Here is a 22,486-nt window from a genome sequence, read left to right on the forward strand (position 1 = left end):
CTGTAGCTGGGACTACGGGCAGAGAAGGAAAAGCTAAGGATTTTGAGGCTTTAGATCAGATAATTCAGAGAGGATTCAGAGGTCTGTCTGAGCCTAAATTGAAGAACTCATCTAACAGTGGAGGTGAGAGCCTCTGTTTTTTAGTTCATAACTGCATCAATCAGTCAATACCCATTTACTAAGCACCTTATTAAATTTGTGCCAGGCCTTGAGCTAAGTGCTGCAGATACAGAGAAAGGCTAAAGACAGTCCTTGCCATCAAATTGCTTATTGTCTGATGGAGTATAGGAGTCAGGATTAGAATATAGGATCAGGGTTAGGAAAGGAGTGATAAACAATTTAATATAACAAGTGTATCCCCCTCACCTTCCTATCTTCAATCTCCACGTCAATCAAGCATAGTGCCCTGCTGCTCAATCCTGAATTTGGCATTTAAAGCCTTTCATGATCTTTCCAATTTTTCCCCACATCATGTTATTTCATCTACCCTCCCAGTCAAACTGGTCTGTTGGCTATTGTTCACATATAACATTCCATCTCCTGCTTTCTCATCTTTGTAGAAGTGGTCCCTTCCAGAATAGTTCTTTTCATTCTTTCCTTCTTGAAATTACTTCATGTTTTACTTATTTGTGTGTATGTATTGTATTCTCTTCCCTCTCCACCCTATTCTATAATAGGAGTTCCTGTGGAACAAGGACACTTTTGCATTGTGCTCTTTTTATCCCCAGTATATGATACAGAATAGGTACTTACTCAATGTGGACTATTGAATTGAGCTAATAAATGTTTGTTAACTTAATGTAACTGAACTGAATTTAGGATAGCCTGAAAGTAGGGGGTTGGGCTAGGTGACTTCTTCAAAATCTTTACATGTTCTAGAAATCTGTGTAAATGATGACCCAAAATTCTCGGAAACCACAACTGGTGCCCATTTCATCAGTAATCAAAGGCCTCAGCTTTCCTTTATATAAAATGGGTATAATAATACTTTCATTGCTTCCTAGGATTGTGATGAGAAAACTATGCAAACCTCCTATATAAATGTAAATTACTGTTGGAATTGTCTAAAAAAGAAAAGTGTGGAATTTCCTTCTTTCAAAACAATTTTCATCTGCCTGGAATGTTTTAGAATAGATGTATCTGGGCCAAAGGCAGGGTGTAGATTCGTTGATTTAGAATTAGAAAGGACCCAACACCCTCCTTTATAGATAAGGAAACTGACTCAAAGAACTTGAGTGACTTACCAAAAGTAGCAAACATTAGAACCTAAAGTCCAAACCCAAACTTCTGGCTTCAAACCCAACACTGTCTCTGCAGTATTAATTTGCCTTCTCAAACACTGGTATAACCTGGATATGCCAACAGAAAGCCACGAGAAAGCAATGCTTGCTTGTTGTGTGCAAAGCATTGTGCTAAGTGCAGAGAAACACATGGAAAAGTCCCAGTTCTCAGGGACTTCACCTTCTAGTAGGGGAGAGGAGCTATGGAAGGTTTCCGCTTTGAGTCAGATGGAAAAGTCCCACAATCCTTAGGTGCAGTGGCAACTCAAAGGGTAATGTCGTTTTTTATGCCATTTACATGGATAAAATGAGACTAATTTCTGACCACATGACTGTCCCAGGCATTTTTAGTGTCCAGAACTTTCTTTTCTGGGTCTACACAAGGTAAGCGCCTTCAAGAGCATCTCCACAGGGATTGACCCCGGGATAACATTGCTGTTCCTAAAACTCAGGCTTCTGGGCTCTTTGCAGCGGAGTCTGGAGAGAAGACAGTGACCTGGATGGGGGGTTTCGGCCTAGCTGGCGCGTGGCCCAGAGCAGCTTCCCAGTCACAAGTCGCCCCACCCAGGCTCGGATACAACGGATCCCTCCTGGATCTGAAGTAGAGGGATGCTCGTAGGTAAGAAGGAGTTGCTCTCAATAAATCCCATCCACCTTCTTTCTTACAGCTGGAGCCTAAATCCCCAGGCTCCGCCCCCTGTTTTGCATACGGCTTCCTGATAGGTCCGGAGACGTGACCCGGCTCCTCCTCACCCCCTCCACCGAACCTAGGGAGGGAAGAGAAGCTGCCGGCTGGGCTGCCAGGCGGGCGGGAGGAATCTGCGGCGTCCGCCACGGGGCTGGCTCCGGACCGAGCCGGTGGCTGCGCGCGGCCCGGGTGCGAGTGGCGCTGGCAACGGCTCTGGGCTCCGGGAGGTCCTCGGAGCTGCGCCGCGCAGGGACTCCGCGCCTCTCGTTCTCCCGCTCTCCCCCGCCCTGCATCCTCCCTCCCTCCTTCTCCCGCCGTCCCCGCCCCCCAGCCCCTTTGTGCCGCCGCGGCTGCTGCAGACTCCGGAGCCGCCCGGGAGCTCCCTGGCCCGGCCCAGTCCGATCCGGCCGGGGGGAAGCGGAGGCAGTGATTGGAGAGCCTGGCGCGTACGCCCCGTCCGGGGGGCCGATGGCTAGGGGCCGCGGCGCTGGCTGGGGCGCCGCCGCCCGTCCCTGTCGAGGCCCCGCCTGCCTGCGCCGCATTGTCCCGGGCCCGGAGCCCCGGGCCCTGAGCTAGGAGGAACGCTGCCGCTCCCGCCCGCCCTGGACGGGCCCATGAGGAGAGCCGGAGGCATGGAGGACTACTCTGGGGAGGACGAGGAGTCCTGGTACGACCAGCAGGACCTGGAGCACGGTAAGGGGGCGGGGAGCCCTGCCCGGCAGATCGGCGCGGCTAGGAGCGGGAGGGATGGGACGGGGCGCACTGCGCTCCTGGGGCTGCCTGGGGTTCCGGGGGAGACGAGGGCGCTGCCAGCGGGTCCTCGCTCTGACAGCCAGCTGGGGACCCGCGGAAGTCCTGGCTTTCTCCTCCCCCCTCCTTTCCCCTTTTCCCTCCTCCCTTCCCTTCCTTCCCCTCCTCCCCCCAGGAGTGGTGTCCTGGGACTGGCGCATCCCCGAGTCCGGCTGCACCTACGTAAACTCCCCCCATCTCGGGGAGGGCACCCCTGCCAAAGTCCCTCCTTAGTACTTGAGAGAGTCAGAAACAAAGAGGGGTGGCCCAGAAAACCTGAGGGAGGGGAGCACCTTCTGTGGAAGGGGGGCGATTCCTGGTGGCCCTTAGCTGAATCCGCACCCTCCCTGTCAGTCCGCTTGGGAAAGCCTCGCTCTGGAAAGTTCCCCCAACTCAAGGGGGACGAAACAACCCCTTTCAGGACCCTGGGCTAGTCAGTGTGCAGTGAGGAGGTGGGCGCCAGAGGGAGGCCCCGAGCGCCCTCCATGCACCTCGAAAAATGGGTGTCGGGAGGCCGGGGCTGTGGAATCAGAGCAGGAACTTGGAGAGACAAGTGGGATCCCCGGGGAACGGGCAAAGTAGTGGGAGGCAGGCTCGTCCGTAAGGAGGGGAACTAGGATGGGTCAGCCTCTGGCTGGGTGAGGGGGGTGGTGATGAGGTGGCTGAAGTGACATCACTGCTGATTCAGGAAGAGGGAGGGGGCCTTTCCAGCAGGAAAGGAAAGAAGCAAGAGAGGGCCAGCTCCGCTCTGCGCGGCTGGCATCAGTCTGGGCCCACAGTGGTCAGCCTGGATGCCGGGCCATCATTCACCGTCTGGCTCCTGGTACGTGGATTCCACCCAGAGCTTGCCTCTGAGCTGTTTCCTCCCCCAGCATCCCACCTCTCACTCGTTTTCTCTAGCTGGTCGTAGACTCCTACGGAAAGACCCCAGTTAACAAAGTTCACACCTGGAAGCAAGAGCTGCCCAGATGTGGTGGCCCGTGTCAGTCTCCCCAGTGGCGAAGATATGATGAGAGGCTGTATCACTTGTGATCTCTGCTGCTAAGAGGTCAGAGAACTGTAAAAATGTCCAGGATCGTGTTTTTTTCCCTCTTCCACCAAATTTCAAAGACTAGGCATCTGGGGAGAAAAAACAGCTGATGCTATTAGGGCTTCATTTCCACTCATACCCTTAATGAAAACTTTGGCACCCAACTGGAGAAATGGAGTGAGATTTAATACTCTGGAGAATGGCAAAAGTGGGACTGCGTGTACTCTCAGCCCAGCTGTGCTGGATGTTTCTAACCGTTCCAGGAACATGAGTGGGAGGTGGGTCTAAGGAGGCTACACGAAAAAACCATGGAAATGTAGAGGTCACTTAGTCTAGGTAAAACAAAAAACATTAAGTGATTTGCTGAAGGCCCCAGAGAACTCTTGTCTTGTTAGGGCTGGGAAGGTTAGAGCTGTTCAATTACTTAAAAGAAAAAAGAAATCCCTGTACCCCCACCCCTGGGCTCATCCAAATAAAGACCAAGTAATCCAATGTTCTTTACTGAATTAGGAAAAGAAAGGATTACCTAAGGCTAATCCACTTACTTTATAGAAGAGGAAACTGAGGCCATAGAGGTGATGAGAGTTACCATGGTGACAATAAATGGCAGAATTAGCAGTCAGACCTAGCCTGGGTTCTGCTTTCCATTTTATATACCAAGGCTATTTTGATTCTCCTTTGTTGCTTCCTTTATTTAAGCTAGCTGGGTGGTCCAGTAGAGAAAGTACTATACCTGGAGTCAGGTATTCAAATCTGGCTAAGTCCCTTAACTCCATTTGCCTTAGTTTCCTCAACTAATGGTAATAACAGTGAGAATGAAATGAGATAATATTCCCCAAAGGCTTAGCAACAGTGTCTGGCACATCATACATGCTATATATATTTATTCCCTCAAAAACTCAGAGGGTTTTTAAAAAGCATTAAATGATATAATACATGCAAAGTAGTTTGTGAACCTTAAAGTGCTATATAAGGTCTCCCAAAAGTCTCGGTGGTATTTCAATTTATTTAAGCTTCTGGGACACCTGTGTAATTGTAAGTTATTGTTTATTGCCATGTTGTATTATAGTCATTTCATTTGAGTCCAACTCGTTGTGACCCAGTTCAGGATTTTCTTGGCAGAATACTGGAGTGGTTTGCCATTTTCTCCGGCTCATTTTACGGAGGAGGAAACTGAAGGAAATTGGGTTAAATGACCTATCCAGGGTCACACATCTAGCAAATGTCAGGCTAGATGTGAATTCAAATCTTCCTGATTCCAGACCAGTGCCCCTCCACTGAGCCATCTATTTGTTACTTTAGCTGCTGCCAAATTGTCTTGAATTTTATTTAAATTTTGTATGTATTTTACATTTTTTTATTTCTTATGAAATATAGTAATAATATAGCCCTCTTAAAGTTCATTAAACTCTTTATATATGTTAACTCATTTGAACCCTCAAAACAACTCCTTAGGTAAGGTATTATTATTCTTTTTACATTTTATACATGAGGAAACTGAGGCTGACAAGAATCACACTCAGATATTGACCTTCCCAACTCCAACGTTCTATCCACTGAACTACTGAAGAGACTTTTGTTTCTTTCTGTGCCCAGTGCCTAGCATATGATGGGCATTTAATAAATGTTTATTAATTGCTGCAAACTCAAGATGAATGCAAAAGAAAACACAGTGGGGGGGAAAAACAATATAAAAAATAAAGTTTAAAAAAAAAAAGTACGCTTCGACCTGAATTCAGTTTCTCTGAAGGTGCATTTTTTTTCATCATAAATCCAGGGCACTTAAAAAAAGAAAATCAACCAAATTAGATGTTATTTTTCCTTAAATTTTTAAAATTGATGCCTTTTTCTCCATTCCTATTCATGTAACAAAGACATTTGATTTCATATGCAACTTTCTAATACCTGTGGTCCTCTACCTCTGTCAATAGGAGAGAAGCACATTTTGTTATCACTTCTTAGAGAACAAAATTGGTTATTATGTTCATCCGAGCCCAGCCCTTTTGGTGCTGTTTTCATTTATGCTATTTTAATCATTGTGACATGAAAGTGAAATACTTATTTTATTTATAACAGTATTTTATTTTTTTCCAATTACATGTAAAGAGAATTTTTGACATTTCATTTTTTAAAATAAAATTTTGAGTTTCAAATTTTCTTCTTTTCCTTCCCTAAGATTAGCAAGTTGATATAGATTAAGTGTATATGTGCAATCATGTAAAACACATTTCCATGTTAATCAAAATACATTATTTTTGGTTTTTTTAACGCATTAAAAAATGCATGGGTAAGCTCTAAGATCCAAATAAACTTTAAGATCTTCCAACTCTAAAAGTCTACATATGACTCCGAAATTCCTTCCACTGTAACTCATTATATTACCCCTGTTACTTCCATCTCTACTCCCAAATGGATCCAAATCAGCTATCTAACACTGAGCAATAATACAGACGATATCCTTTTAGCAGCCAAAGAATCTAAGAGATAAAGGAAATTCAAACTGGATGATAGTATCCAGTGAATGGTTCATGATCAGAAGCTCATGGAATACTAGTCCTCAGGATCCAGATCTCTTTTACTAATGATAATGACAGGCCTATTGGTTAGTAATTCTTACCCCCTTAGAGCAGAAGATAGAGTGAAGAATGGAAAGAGTCCTTTCCATTTTATTATTTTTCCATTCCTTTATGGGAAAGGTCCCATAAATCAGACTATTGGAAATGGAATTGTTCCTACAAGGCACACTAAATGTTGTATTATAGAAAATTATTTTTCTAAGGGAAAAAAATGCGAATTCTGTCTAATTATAATGCCCAAGCTAGGCCATGGAGGAAATTGGAGGAAATATACCTTCCACCCTTCATTTCAGAGGTAGGGGGCGGATATTGAGGTAAATTATATTTATTAGTTGATATCTTTGTTGGTTTTATTAAATCTGTGTTTTTTACAGATTTGTTACAGCAGGATGGTCCACTGAGTAGGGAAAGACAATTAGAAATGAATGATGTAAAAACATTTTTTAAATCAACAAAACTTTTTAATGACCTTTTTCACCTCCTCCCTACCCCCAGTATTGCCATCACACTCCATTGTTTATTGTCCTGACCAAATAGATTATTAAGCTAAATTCTGTCACCTATATGACTTTGAGGCAGGTCCCTGTTCTTATTGGTGAGGATGAAGAGGGAAAGATCCATGCTGTGTCCCCTCTGTCTGCTGCCTCAAGCACCTGTAAAAATAGAAAAAGCTATTAATTATTAAACATCAGACACTCTTTACCCTTCCTCCTGACCAAGCATGGAGAGAGCTGTGGGTACCACTTTCATTCTTAGTAAAAAGTGGCTGCTGAGTCATGAAATGACAAGGACTTGTACCAGTGCCATGGCTCTTTTCTCTTCCAGCCTTTGACTTTGAGGCTATAGAGGCAAAGGATAAATTAACCTTAATATAAAAAAAGGGATCTTAAGTGTCCTGCCCCTCTTATTACCTCAGAGGTGACCCTGGCTCAACCCAAGTGGGTTGCTATTTTTTAGGTCCTTAGGTGAGACTTCTAATCTCTTTACATGGGCAGTATCCCATACTTCCTTATGTTTGAGTCTCCCTGGTTCTCAGCCTCCTTCATCTCATTCTTTTTTGGAGGTAGATCAACTTTCTAGGAGACAAAATGGCACAGTCCATAGAACTCTAGAATAGCAGAGGGAAAGACCTCGATTCTAATTTTGCTTCAGGTATTAACTAGGTATTAACACTGGACAAATCACTTAATCTGAGTTTCAGTCAATCAGAACTGGAGATACAAATAAAGGTGCTGAAGATAGAAATAAAGACAAAAAATTTTAAGTCCTGTTCTTAAGGAGCCTACATTATAATTTTTTATAATATGTAAATATTGTACAAAATAAGAATAAATATATTTAGAATATATAAATAATTAGGGACATGCAAGGTATATACAGAGAATATGAAGATAATCTGAAAGCCTGTTTATTGTTCAGTCATGACCCCATTTGCAGTTTTTTTTTGCCAAGATACCCGAGCAATTTGCCATTTTCTTTTCCAGTTCATTTTACAGATGAGGAAACAGAGGCAAAGAGATTAAGTGAGATGTCCAGTATCACAACTAGCAAATACAGGCCAGATTTGAATTCAGGAAAATGTGTCTTCCTGATTCCAAGAGTAGAGTTCTATCCACTATGTCACCTAGCTACCCTGAAAGCCTGCTTCCTCACCTATAAAAAGATGATAAAACCTCATAGCTCAAACTAGATTAGGGATGTTAAGTATTTTGCAAACCTTTCTCCCTGCTCTTGTCAGCCCTGGGATAAAGTCTGTCTCTTCAGGTTCAAGCTTTCTATTCTTAGCCTGTCAGGGTCATCGTGTTAATGAGGTATCTCCTCTGAGGACCACTTCCTGGGCTCCATAGACACACATTTCTTCTGCTGACTCTCTTCTGAACATGATCAGCCGGAAAAGAGTAGAATTATATTGGTTGATAATATATGCCCTTAGCTCAGTCACACAGTAAGTAGTTCATGAAATATCACTACATGGACTCATGGCTTAAATTAGCTTGACACAGTTTAATTTGTTAATCAGGTTCTTGAGAGACTACGGTTTTTTGTTTTTTTGTTTTTTTGTTTTTATTTTGTTTTATTTTGCTGTTTCCAGATTAGCCTCAGCTCTTGGGTTTCTCTGCCCTTTCTACTGAGTCCATCTCAGAATCACATATTGCATTCCCTTTGCAACTCCCTTACCCTAATTCAGTGATTTTTTTTGTCCGCCAAGGGTCTTTCTAGAAAGCTTAAGTAAATTTCTTCTTGATCTGAAACCTTTTACCCAATTTGTGGATATTCAGTCTACTATAACACACTCTCTCTCTCTCTCTTTCTGGCTAAGGCAGTTGGGGTCCAAGATCACACAGCCAGGAAGTGTTGTGTCTGAGATCAGATTTGAACTGACTTCAGGGCTGATGCTCTATCCACTGTCCCACCTAACTGCCTGCTATCACTTTCTCTAAGTTAGTATTCTTCCTCTCTAGCTTTCAAACATTTTATTTAATAACAATGATTAAAAAAGGTTTATGGATGCTTTTTGTTTTTATATCAATTTAGTATCTATATATCCAGACCACCCTCAACAGGAAACCGAACAATTGAACTTTCTCCTGTAATAAGGGAAAAACAATTAAAAGGAAACAACCTATTCAATCCACCCTCTAACAAAAATAAACAGCTACTGCCTCAGTTTTCTCATCTGTAAAATGGAGATAATAACAGCACTTACCTCCCTGAGTTGTTATGAAGTTCAAATAAGACAATATTTTTATATTGCTTTGAATTTTAAAGTATTATATAAATACCAGTAGTAATAGCAGTAGCATTAGTATTAATAGTGGCAGTAGTGATGGTAATAGTATTAGAAAGGATGCTATTTCCAACTTTTTATCTGTAAAACAGAAATGGAAAAGAATCGCTAATTGATAAACAGTTAAAGGATATACACAGGCAATTTGCAGATAAAGAAGAAATTAAATATATCTATAGTCATATGAAAAAAATGCTTTAAACAACTATTTATGAGAGAAATTCAAATTAGAGAAACAACTCTGGGAATCACCTCACCCTTATCAGATTGGCTAAGATAGCAAGAAAAGAAAATAAACAAGGGGCAGCTAGGTGGCGCAGTGGATAGAGCACCAGCCCTGAATTCAGGAGGACCCGAGTTCAAATCTAGTCTCAGACACTTAACACTTCCTAGCTGTGTGACCCTGGGCAAGTCACTTAACCCCAGCCTCAAAAAAAAAAAAAGAAAGAAAGAAAGAAATGTTGAAGAGGACGTGAGGAAACTGGAATACTAATGTTAGTAGAGTTAAGAACTGATCCAACTCTTCTAGAGATTTGGAACTATGCCCAAAGGGCCATAAAACTGACTACCCCTTGATCCAGCTATACCACTACTGGCTCTATATCCCAAAGAGATAATAAAAAAGGGAAATGGACCCATATGTACAAAAATATTTATAGTAGCTCTTTTTGTGGTGGCAAGGATTAGAAATTTAGGGGAATGGCTGAACAAGTTATGATACATTAATATAATGGAATACTATTCTATAAGAAAAGATGATCAGGCTCATTTCAAAAAAGACTGGAAAGACATGAATTGATGCTGAGTAACACATAGAAGATCCAAGATTCACAATATATATATACCGAAAGACCCAGTATTTAAAAGAGCCTATTACACTCATTACCCTCCCCTTTGTAGGACAACTGGACTTATCTTTCAGGTTCTATACTTTCTGAGCAGCTCACCAGGTTCATATCTTCTGGGCAGCTGGAGCATTGCTTGGCCAGCTATCAACCAATCAACAAGCATTTATTGTTTGTCCTTCATGAAGAGAACCATGACATCAGAGAGGTGATGCCGTGACATGCAAGTGAATTGGATTTAAGTGAGGGAGGGCTGTGCAAGGGCCTGCCTCACTTTCCTCTCCAGAGCCATCTGGGTCCACTGGCCAGATAGAGATCAGGAAGACTGGAAATGGCCCTGGATGCAATGCGAGACCTTGGCTTTTTTAAGGTCAAGACAACAAATGAAACAATCCCTATTCAGAAGGAAGGTAACAGGAACATAAATAAATATAGCCAGGATAAATTTGAAGAAAATAAATATAGAGTAGTCAAATTGGAAATAACTAGGTGGTTTAATGATTAAAGCGCTGGGCCTAGAATCAGGAAGATCTACATTCAAATCCACCTTCAGACACTTACTAATTGTATGATTCCTAGGCAAATCATTTAACCTGTTTATCCACTGGAGAAGAAAATGACAGCCTACTCCAGTATCTTTGCTAAGAAAATTCAATATGGAATTATGAAGAGTTGGACACAACTGAACAATTAATTTAAATATGAGACAATGAGAGGGAGAAAAAAATCAAAGGTTTCAGAAAAGTCTTATAAAAGATGTTAGGGTTGTGTCTTGAAAAAAAAGTATTTGTGGAGGGAGTACATACTAAGGCAATCTGTGGGACAACATGTGGGGAGATGGGAGATGGTATATTGTATGAGGAAAAGAGGGATCAATTTGGTGAGAGCAGAGTTTAGGTGGGAAAGTTATCTACAACAAAGCTGAAAAGATGGATTGGAACTAAGCTGAGAAAGGAGCTTTAAAAACTAAACAAAGGAGTTTTTATTTTATTCTAGAAGCTATTAATAGAATGCTACTTGAGCTCATTGAGAAGGGGAGTGGCCTGGTCAGATCATGTTTAAGGAAAATAGCTTTATAGCTGCTACAGGATAATTTAGTAGTAGTGATTTTTTCAAGAAGTTCTCCCAATGATTGGCTGATAGCCAGCCATGAAATTCTAGAACTCTTTGCCACATGGTTATTGCCAAGGAATTGAAGTGAAGAGGGTGCCAGGCGTGGAGTCGGGAAGACTTATTTTTCTGAGTTCAAATATGGCCTCAGATACTAGCTGTGTGACTCTGAGCGCATCATTTAACCCTCTTTGCCTCAGTTTCCTCATCTGTAAAATGAGCTGGAAAAGAAAATGGTAAACCACTCCAGTACCTCTGCCACAAAAAAGGGGTCATGAAGACTCAGACATGACTGAAAAGATTAATTTCTCAAGATCACTAGTGATGGCTTCTGCACAGGGAAGAAAACAGCAAGGCAGGAAAAGCTTGCTAGAGACTCCTTTCTATGAGGATTTACTAAGAAAACACCTGCACTAGCTCCTGTGCTTGTAGTCATCATTGCCTTGAATTACAGGGGAGGGGAAGAAGGAGAGAAGTCCATTCTTCCCTTTGATGAAAAAAAAGTCCAAATTAAGATTTAAATTAAAAAAAAAAAATGAGCTTCATCAGATATCAAGGGTTGGAGTGGCTTCTGGGACCAGACAGCCAATAATCTTCAGTAACAAGGTTTTAGTTTTAACCACATTCATAACCTACATAGAATGACCATTCCCCTGCCTGCAATTTAACTCATTCATATTCATATTCATTATCACCCAAGTTCTAAAAGTAGTCCAGGAGCATATTTGTATATTCTGTGACTTAAAGATGAAGAAGGAATGCATACCAAGCAAGGGGGACAGCCAGGGCAAGGGTATGGAGATGAGAAAAATAATATTGTGTGTGAGGAAGCTAATTTGACTGAATGACAGAGTACAAAAGGTTGAATAATATTCAATAAGATTGGAAAGATAAAGTGGGTTAAAGTTCTGAAAGCTAAGCAGGGTAGTTTATATTTGATTCTAGAGACAATAGAAAACCACTGGAATTTTATCAACCAAGGGGAAATGTGGTCAGATCTGTGCTTAAGGAAAATCATTTTATAGTTTGTAGTAGTTAATAATCCTTATTAATTACTGGAATTGTAAACTTTTTGCTATTAGGTAGCTCTCAGCAGCCATTCAAGTTTATTAGTTATTATTTATTTAATAAATTGGACAAGCCTCTTTCCATTATGTCATATTAAAACTCTCCATCTCAGGGGCAGCTAGATGGTGTGTAGTATATAGAGAAACTGGCCCTGGAATTAGGAGAAATTGAGTTCAACTTGACTCAGAAACTTGACACTAGCTGCATGACCCCAGGCAAGTCACTTAGCCCTGACTACCTTGCCAAAAAAAACCCTCCACCTTCTAGGTTTGAATATATATAAATATTACATAATTAAATTTTATAAATAGGTATACAGCTTACTTACAAAGTAACAAATAATAGTACAGTTATACATAATTATATTTTTAACAATGAGAAAAATCCCAGCCTGTCATCTTTACCATCAGTTCTACCCTTGTCTTCTCACTTTTGAAACACAGTCCTACTATAAAGCTTCTCAAGATACCAATTAAAGTTCTCAAGAATCCTCTTTATTTATGATGCTAAATGTGCCGAAAAGTCTTAGTACAATTTTAAGCTTTAATAGTTTGGGATACCCTGTATGAATGTTTCACATGTTCCTCTCAGGAAATAAATTCTTTCTTTCTACACTGTCTCTGGCCATGATGAGAAAATGATATCTTCACAGAATTTCTTTACAATTTCTTTACAAATTATTAAAACTTGATCCCCACTGACTTCTCAGGAAATAGTGATTAAATTCCTCTAAAGCCTCTAAGTTTTTATAGCATTTGAAGAAGAGGCTGATATTAAAACTGATTTTATACTTAGATGCAGCTCCCCAGCTGCCAATCCAGTAAAAAGCACATGTCTTGGCAGCAAGGAAGCAGGGTGACTATCCAGCTCCATGAAGAGTGACTCTTTCTGATAAAGTTCCTTGTTCTATAATATCATCAAGTGAATGGCTGGTACTTCATTGATCTGGGCCAGCCCAGAATGATCTCACCAATCAATCCAACACATTCACATTTATAATCAGTTCTGTGTACCACATTTTGAGTAGGATTTAGATTAAACTAGAGGATACCCAAAGGGTGGTGGGTGGTAAGGGAGTTGAAATTGGGAATGTTTGAAGATGGTAACCGTCTTCATGAATATGTGGGTTTAGATCTATGTAAATCATGTGGAAGGGGAATTAGGCTTATTCTCCTTGACCCCAAAGGATAGAACTTAGAAAATAGATACAACTCCCCCCTCCCCCATTTGAGCTTAATACATGGGGGAAACTTCTAAATCATTGGAGTTGCCCACAGTTAAAATGGGTTTCCCCTTAAGGTAGGGACCACCATTGTCAAAGTATGTTGAAACTATTATTTGGGATATGAATTATACTGAATGGTCTCTGAAGTCCCCAACTCTGATTCTGTAAGAATCTGTCCAATAACATTGATGATTCCCTCTGGTTCTTAATATTTCATTGTGACACTCATCCCCTCTCCTGCTGCTCACATAGATCTTCATATCTTCTTGTCCCCACTTGTCATATACAGGTAATCCATAATATCCTATACTCTACTTATACCTACCAAAAATATTCCTTTTGCCCTTTGGGCCATCTGCAATTTTGACTCTCAAGAAATTGTCATGTAACATTATTTCTGGCTATGGAGCATCACTAATGAGTGATGGTAGATATAATTATTAAAGAGATGAAATGTGGCAATACTAAGCAGCTTGGGATCATTCAAGGCATTAACCAGTTTCCAAAGTATGATCCCACTCTATTACCTGCTGTTCAGTGCTATTTGTGCTCTTTTCATTCTTGCAGATGCAATACCTGTCCAGGTATATACTATGGGTGCTAGTGGACCAGCTCATTGAGCTTGTGTAGTCTGGACAGCATGTTTTCCATCCACTTGGGTTTTTCATATGTTGGTTAAGCTGATGATAATGACTATATATTCAAAAGGACATAAAAGTTTTTCATAGTCCTGGGATTTCATATAATTATCAGTAGAGAATCTCACCATCAATAGACAATCCTTCCATTTGGACTCTGAACAATAGTAATAATAATGTGGTATTTATTATGTATCAGCACTATTCTAAGTGCTTTACAAATATTATCTCGTTTGATTTTCACAACAGAGGGAAGCAGGTGCTACTATTAACTTTCATCTTACAAAGAAACTGAGGCAGACAAGTTACGTGACTTGTCACAGAGCTAGTAATTGTCTGAAGTCAGATTTGAACTCAAGGTCTTGGGCCCATTCCTCTCTCCACTGTCAGAACCTTAATATTAGGCAACATCTTAAGTGTCTCCATTTCTCATGGCTCACTTGATTTTGATACATAATAGACTGCTGGTCAAAATTATGTCTATAGATGCATCTGTCTTGTATTAAATCATGTATCATATAAACATGTGAATGGGTGACATGTTGTTTGAGGAGAGCCTTAAAGACTGATTTATTCTGTGATAAAAATCAAAATGTTTTTCATCAAACAAGCACCAAAGAATTCTTTGTACTACTCTCAAGTATGTGACTGAGCATGCAATCTGCTATAGAAAAATCTTGAAACCTATAAATTGTTTAATAGACACATAAGTCATTCTTATAAAGATTTTCTAAAGAAAAGGAAGTAGATTGTAGATTGGTGCTTGTGAATTCTCTGGCACCTCTGCAAAGAGGACATGTACTTTGCTTCTTGTTCTTGGCTACCATAGGAAGTTCTACTACAATACATTCTGTATTTGCCTTTCTTTTTATAACATTGACCTCTTTGAGATATGTGCCAGACAATTGAATCTCTGGCATAATGGGTATGGTTATTCTACTCACTTTTCTTCAAGTTCTCTTTGAAAAGAACAATCAGGATATAGAAGTACAAAAGCTTTCTGAATAATCTACAAATCTTTGTCATTCCTTTATTCTCTACTTTCTTCTCTCCTTTCCTTTCTCCTTAAGCAGATACTACCCATGGGCCCACATCTCCACTAATTGGCAAGAGAGCTTTGACCTCCATTTATGATTATTCCTTAAACAATCTGCTACCCCTAACCCAGTCCCAGGTAATCAACGTATTAAAGACAAACTTAGTTCAGACAATTGATTGACTTAGCCCACTTAATTAACTGGGGCTCCGAACTCCTGAACTTAAACAATCTATTAACCTTAAAGGGGAGGGAAGATGAGATGGAACATCACCCCCTCCAGTAACTTATGGTGTACACCATCATATGCACTGCTCTTATTTTCTAGTATTAGTTTTCTCCATCCTCACCTATGTCTGCCTTTCTATAAAAGTCACCAAGTGTCAAGGTATATTTTGTCTTAATTTGGAAAATCTCAGTAAACTCAAAGAATTTCTCTTTTGCAACAGATGTTGATATATAAGGTAGTTATGTTCATGATAGTTTGCTTGCTTATGCTCATCATGAGTGCTGCAAGGCAAGATGGTCATGTCCTAAGAGGTGACTTGGTACCTCTGAGCTCATAATGGAACTCATGTCTTCAACTCTTTAACTTCTAATTTCACTTAGACTGAAAATGCTAAGATGGATATACTTTAGCTTCCCACGTGGTATATCAGTTCTCTTGACATAACAGTCACATGTTACAAATACTAACAGTTAAGGGTTGTAGTTAAAAAAGAACACTGATTGTTAGTATCTTCTGTTCACTTTCTCACAATTCCACCACAATTTATTATGAAAGCATGGTGCAGAAAGCTGTTTTGTATTTTTTAATGGTTCTGTGAGTCTCCATAGATAAAGATGAAATCCAACAATGGCCATCATTCTCATGATGTGATGTGATCCAAGCTGTACCTAAGGGAGATTAACTAGGCATCTGTGAGAAGAATGGTTTGGAAGGGAAAGATATAAGAGGTGGGATGAGAAGGTTATGGCAATAGTCTAAATATATAGTAATGAAGACCTGTACTAGGTTAATAACAGCAAGAATAGAAATGGGAAACACTGCAGAAATTGAGTTGGCAGATCTCAATTCAACGACATGGGAAGGAATGGAGAAAGATCACTCCAAGGTTACAAACCTTGTTCTGTTTTCACCCTCCTCAGATCTACACTTGGCAGCAGAGCTGGGAAAGACACTGTTAGAGCGGAACAAAGAGCTGGAGGAGTCCTTGCAGCAGATGTACTCCACCAATGAGGAACAAGTGCAAGAGATTGAAGTAAGGAGGCTGGGAGACTGGGGCTATGAGCAAGCAGAAAGCCTTGCCTCCTGAGCTCTTCCATTTCTAAGGCTTCACTGACAACCACAAAGAATCTAGACTTTTTTTTTTTTTTTTTTTGGCCAGGAGTCTGAATATCCCTCCATTCTCTCAGTATTCAGAGGGTAATTTAGAACTTCTGAGTCTTCATTGGAGTTTTACATCCTTGTCCTAATGTTTCCAAATCATACTCCAAAATCAAGTTTGAGAAACCATGACAAAAATTCCTTGTCTCTTTAGTTTTCCCCCTGCTTTTTAATAGAATCACTCAATTCTTCCCCAAAGAATCAGAAAAGACCTGAATTCAAATCTTAATTCAGCCATTTCCTCATTGTATTGGTATGAACAAGTCACTTATGAATTACTTGAGTCTTAGTATTCCCATCTGTAAAACTGTATCAATAGTGTTAATTGTAGAACCCAGGCTCAAGGATTCTTTTGGAAAGTAAATGGGTTGATCTATGTTGCAAAGCATTTTGTTATCTTTAAGGCTATAGATATGTAGCTTTAAATTTTATAGCTTTAAGGCTATAAAATGTGTTTTTATACCCTTATCACCATCCACAACCAGTACTTGACAAAGCAACTGGACACATTGCGACAAGTGAATGAGCAACACGCCAAGGTGTATGAGCAGCTGGATGTGACCGCTCAAGACCTGGAACTGTCCAACCAGAAGCTGGTAGTAGAGAGTAAGGCGGCCCAGCAGAAGATCCAGAGGTGAGGGTACCCATGGGGGAGAGGAGGGGGAAAGGGGTCCTATAGCTAGAGGGGAGATGATACTCCCCCTGGGGAACTATATGTGTATGATACGTGTTTATATAGAAGCCTGTGCATGTGGATGTTGGGGAATGATTTTGGCATCCTGGGCAGACATTGGAAGGGTGGTTTTAGAGGAATTTCCTTCTTATAACTACATCTGGGACAATTGATGGACTGCTGGATCTGGAGGTCAGGAATTTGCGTTCACAGATTCTTACTCAGATATTTTCTGTGTAATGCCTCAAGTTTCCTCCTCCATAAAATGGAGATAATAATGGCAACTATCCCTTAGGGTTGTTGTGAAGATCAAATGACATAATATACACATATCCGTTTTAGGCCTGACCCACTGTTCCCATATTCTGCATCACCCCCTAACTCAGAGAGAGCTGCCAACATTAACATTCCACCCTTGGTCTCTCCATCTACAGGGAGATGTCTGGATGGGGGCCAGGCATAGAGCTGACCTTCTTCCCCATAATGTTCTTAAATAACCAGAAGTAGAAAAAAAGACATTAAGTAGGGTACATGACTTGTTTGATTTTTTTTTTCTCAATCTTTTAGCCTGACAGAAACCATAGAGAGTCTTCAGACCCAGGTAGAAGAGCTTCAGGGACAGGTGGAAGAGCTTAGGAGCTTGGAGCAGTTACGGGTCCGAAGAGAGAAGCGAGAGAGACGAAGGACCATCCACACCTTCCCTTGCCTTAAGGAATTATGTTCCAGCCCTAGGTATGTTGGAGGCAAAATGAGGAAGGAAGAAAGGGACAGGAACAGAATTGGGATCTGGGGAACAGAGGGAATATCTTGGTCACTGGTATCTTAAGGGTCTTAGGAACCAGAAACATTCTCAGTATCTCACTGCAGACAGGGAAAGAATAACTTAAACCCAGACCTGGTCTGCTACAAAGAGAAAATACAAGATTTTAGCACTTTAACTGGGACAGTTGGTTTCCTGACAAGACATTCCCACTAAGATAGTTAGCCCTAAGCATGTCTTCTTCCTGGCCATCTTTCCCTCCATCTTCTCCATTTTCTGTTCCTGCAACTGCCAGTTGTCCCCAGGCAATGACACTGCCCCTTCATATACTCTGCCACATTCTAGTTAATACAATGCATTCCTTTTGCACAGTGCCTGCTTCTCTGATAGAAGGGGGAAGGAGTCACTTTCTCAGTTTCTCCTCCATTCCAGAAATATGCCATTCTTAGGGCTCTCCCTTCCCCAAGACATTACTCAATGCTTGATTGTATGTAAGGGTGATTTTCAAATAGTAATTTTCAGCTTCTCTCTCCCCTCACATCTGACTGGTCTGTCTATCCATAGACTGAAAGACCTTCTCAACTGAATAGGGAAGTATTGTATTAGTTAGAAGGATCTATATTCAGGGGGTACCATGTTACATAATTGTACACAATTAAAAGACTATCTTGGGATTCTTTATTAGAGTTAGAAGGGCCTTAGAGATCACCCTGGTTCACTAAACTCAATGAGTTTTTCTGAGTGCCAAAACAGATATATAACAAGCATTTTAAATAATGTTTAGTGCCTTTATTAAATGACTATGCAAAGTGCTGAGGATACAGAGATGAGGAGCTTCCAGTCTACTAGAGGTTGGAAGGGAGAAATACACAAATAAGTGTTATCCAAAGTGGATTGTGGTTGGACCAAAGGAGACAGCCAGATAAAATGCTTTAAGACTATTTTTATTGACTATAAGAATATTTTGATTTGGATGGATCAGAAAAAGGCTTCATGGAGTATGGTGATCTTTGAACTTGACTTTGAAGATTGAAGTATATCAGACTTAATACAAAGTGAGTTAAATTAATACGGTCCTTGGCTTCTGGGAATTTCCAATCTAAGACAGATAGCATAGATATATAAGGAGAAAGATTTAAGATATATTAAACACAAATTACTTTCATCACCTGCATTTATTGAGAGAGAAATGAGATGCTTTTCACACAGGCTAGAAACTGGAGAGTCTATAGCACTTACATTCTTTGCAGAATAAAGTTTTCTCTGGGTGCTTTTTTAGGGGGAGAGGATTAATAACCATGATCTCAGTAACCTAGTTCCTACCTTCCCAGGTATGAGGATGCCTTCCACTTGTATAGTTCCTCGATGGATCTGAGCCCAAAGCCCTTGGAACGGGAGAACGAACAGCTGCAGGCCATTGTGAGTTCCCTGCGTTCCCAGGTGAGCCAGGAGAAGCAGCGGAAGGAACGGGCGGAGCGAGAGTACACCTCTGTGATCCAGGAGTACTCAGAGCTGGAGCGGCGAGTGTGTGAGATGGAGGGCTGCAAACTCCGGGTGCAGGAGCTGGAGGCTGAGGTGCTGGAGCTGCAGCAGATGAAGCAGGTGAAGACCTATCTTCTGAGCCGGGAGGACAACCTGTCAGAGGCCTTGCTGGAACCTCTCAACAACGCCCCTGAGGCAGACGATCCTGAGCTCGGGGGGGATGGGACTGCAGGTAAGGATGGGGTCCCATCCCCAGCAGCTTCCCCAGGCCATTCGGTGCGCAAGAGCTGCAGCGACACAGCCCTCAATGCCATCATGGCCAAAGACCTGGCCAGCCGCCACATGGGCAACTACATCCTCCATGCCAACAGTGTGCGCAAGCGGGGCATGTCCATCCTGAGGGAGGTGGATGAACAGTACCACGCCCTGCTGGAGAAGTATGAGGAGCTGCTGAGCAAGTGCCGGCAGCACAAAGATGGGGTGCGGCACACTGGGGTGCAGACCTCCCGCCCCATCTCCCGAGACAGCTCCTGCCGCGACTTCCGGGCCGGGGACGAGAATCTGGGGGAAGACTGGGGAGGGGGAAAGCAGGGTGAGAAGAGCCTCATTCATCATGTGGAGGCCGTGGACAAGCGGCTGGAGCAGAGCCAGCCTGAATACAAGGCCCTCTTCAAGGAGATTTTTTCCCGGATCCAGAAGACCAAGGCAGACATAAATGCCACCAAGGTCAAGACCCACAGTAGCAAATGAGCCCTGCCTGCTTCCCAAACCCCCCTGTTCTTGCCCCAGTCCTCCTCCTCTCCCCTCCTCCCGGGAAACAAGGTACTCTCACCTCCTTTCTCTAGCTTTCTGTAAATGGGAGCCCTTCCTGATGGGAGTTGGGGTGTGATGCTGTCACCCCAAGTTGGAAGGGCTCTCGATAAGGGTTGGGAGGGGGGAGGGAGAAACCTCAAGAGGACACGGTAGTTGATGATGATTCAAGACAGCTAAGGAATAGCTCTCCCTCGGGGAAGGGGGAGTATGGGTAGCCCTGGGAAACAAGAGGTAGGAAGACAAACTGACCCCCTTTCCCAGGAGCTCCTAGTCACACAAAGGTGGTAGCCTGATGAAGCATCTCAGAGTTTATAAGCCAGACATCCCTCCTCTCTCCCCAGCCCTCTGGCTTCCAGGTCATATAGCTAATTCTCAGACATATGGCCAACTTTCTTTTCAAAGCCATTCTGGATCTGGGATTTTTTTTTTTCTTCTTATGCTAGCTTCTCCCCTCAAGACTGGATGCACTTGAAGTGAGACCACCCAGAGCTGCCTTCTGCAGTCCTGGCTGGTTTCCTGGTCCCATACCCAGCACCCCGGCTGGGAATGCCAGCCAAAACCAGGTTTTTCATCACTCCATTTTAGCAGCAGCCATTTAGTCCAGGACATCTGATAGGTTGGGGACAGACAGCCCCGCTCTAGGCAGAAAAAGCCCCCTCTGAGAGAAGAGAGGGCCTCTGCTCTCAGCCCAGACTTGGGAGCCAGGTGTCTGTGTCCCCTGGAATGTCCTGGCTACCCCTCAGGAGCCAGCCCAGCACCATGTCTGTAGCAAGTGAACTCTGGGGAGGAGGAGGAGAGACCCTCACCCAGCTGTGAAGGAGCTTAAACTCCTGTTCTTACTGTTCTCCAGCCTTCCCAGAAAATGCCTCTGACTGTGTTTATTCTTTCAGGGGCTAGGGTTGAGGGGACTCCCACCTTGAGGGGACACCCCTCATGGCATTTGGGATCCCCTGACTAGCATTGTAGCAGAACCACTCCTTTCCCACTCATGCTTGTGGTTTCTTATCTTCCCAACCCCAGAATTCACTGTCTGCCCCTATCTCAGGGACCATGATATCTCATTTACATACTCCATCCAGTGCCCATTCCTGGGTATATACAACCAGCATGTTACTCGAGCTTCAGCTTCTAGCCTGTCACTCCTGGGGCCAGCCTGACAGACTGCCCCCACCCCACCCCTGTACAGTATTCTCCACCCAGTGAGAAAGAGAACATAGCTTGCCTCCTGAAAAAATTCCTACTTTTCAACAAGATGGCTCAGCCTTCTCTCTTACCTTCCTCTGCCACTTGATTTGGGAGTGTGGGAAGGAAAGGCTTCTGGGGTTAATTCTTCCTGACTTTATGGTTCAGTCTAAATAAGGTCCAGGAATTCACAGTCCTGCTTCCAGGCCACCAAATTCCAAGTCTCAATCCTGACTGCTGCCCCATAAACATTAGCAGCCATAGAGCCTATTGGAGGAAGAAAGTTGCCTGGCTCCAATCCTGGGAGCCCCCATGCCTTATTTATAAGCAGAAAAGCAATTTTCTTACACATTCCTGAAGGCACCTAATCTATTCTTGAGGCATCACTGTGATGGAAGCTCTGGTCTTTTTTATTCCCTTGGTTTTGAATCTTCATCCTGTGGGGCAGGAGAAACTCTCCAGTCATTTGTGCGTCTCTTCTGGCGGGGTAAGGGTAAAAGTGGGAAGGAGGATCTCCATCCTGTCCAGACTCCAGCACACTAGCATCCTACCAGCTTCACCTTTGAAGTGTACATGAGAGAAATATATTTACAAATGCTTTATTCTCTTCTTAAATTAAAAAAAAATGCATCAGTATTCTGAAAGCAGAAGTTGCCTTCAAAGATATGGATCCTGTCTGTGTCTGTACCATTCACACACATACATATAACCCTCTGTTTTATTAGAGAACTTTATAGCTCAGGGGTTCTTTTTTGGGTCATGGTCCTCTTTGGCAGTGTCGCAAAGCCTATGGACCCTTTCTTAGAATCATCATTATAAATATATAAAATACCACTTATATTGAAACAGAATTATCACAATTACAAAACAAGTTGACCAACTCTAAGAGTTTCTGTAATATATTTGGAATGGGAAGGAGACAATACTCATTTCCCTGGTGGGCTGCTTATATGTAATTCCATTCTCCAATAGAATTTCTCTTTTATTTAAAAAAAAAAAACCAAATGTTTTATTGATGCTCTGTATTTTATGCTAGTCACTTCCCATTAAATCTAATGATCTACTACAGACACACTATAACCCTGCCTTATAAGAAAGATAAACAATTAAACAAAA

At 42.2% G+C, this 22,486-nt stretch overlaps 1 protein-coding gene across 1 annotated transcript; it reads left to right on the forward strand.

Moving 5' to 3' along the window:
* The first annotated feature begins 2,050 nt into the window (after window positions 1–2,050).
* CDR2L (cerebellar degeneration related protein 2 like) lies at window positions 2,051–22,251 on the forward strand. The gene is made up of 5 exons (XM_074260727.1): window positions 2,051–2,661; window positions 16,223–16,335; window positions 16,946–17,094; window positions 17,701–17,865; window positions 19,225–22,251. The coding sequence occupies exons 1-5, from the start codon at window positions 2,583–2,585 to the stop codon at window positions 20,123–20,125; spliced, it is 1,407 nt and encodes a 468-aa protein (XP_074116828.1). The 5' UTR covers window positions 2,051–2,582; the 3' UTR covers window positions 20,126–22,251.
* Window positions 22,252–22,486: the final 235 nt, after the last annotated feature.

Source organism: Sminthopsis crassicaudata, chromosome 4 (assembly GCF_048593235.1).
Source record: "Sminthopsis crassicaudata isolate SCR6 chromosome 4, ASM4859323v1, whole genome shotgun sequence".
Lineage (NCBI taxonomy): Eukaryota > Metazoa > Chordata > Mammalia > Dasyuromorphia > Dasyuridae > Sminthopsis > Sminthopsis crassicaudata.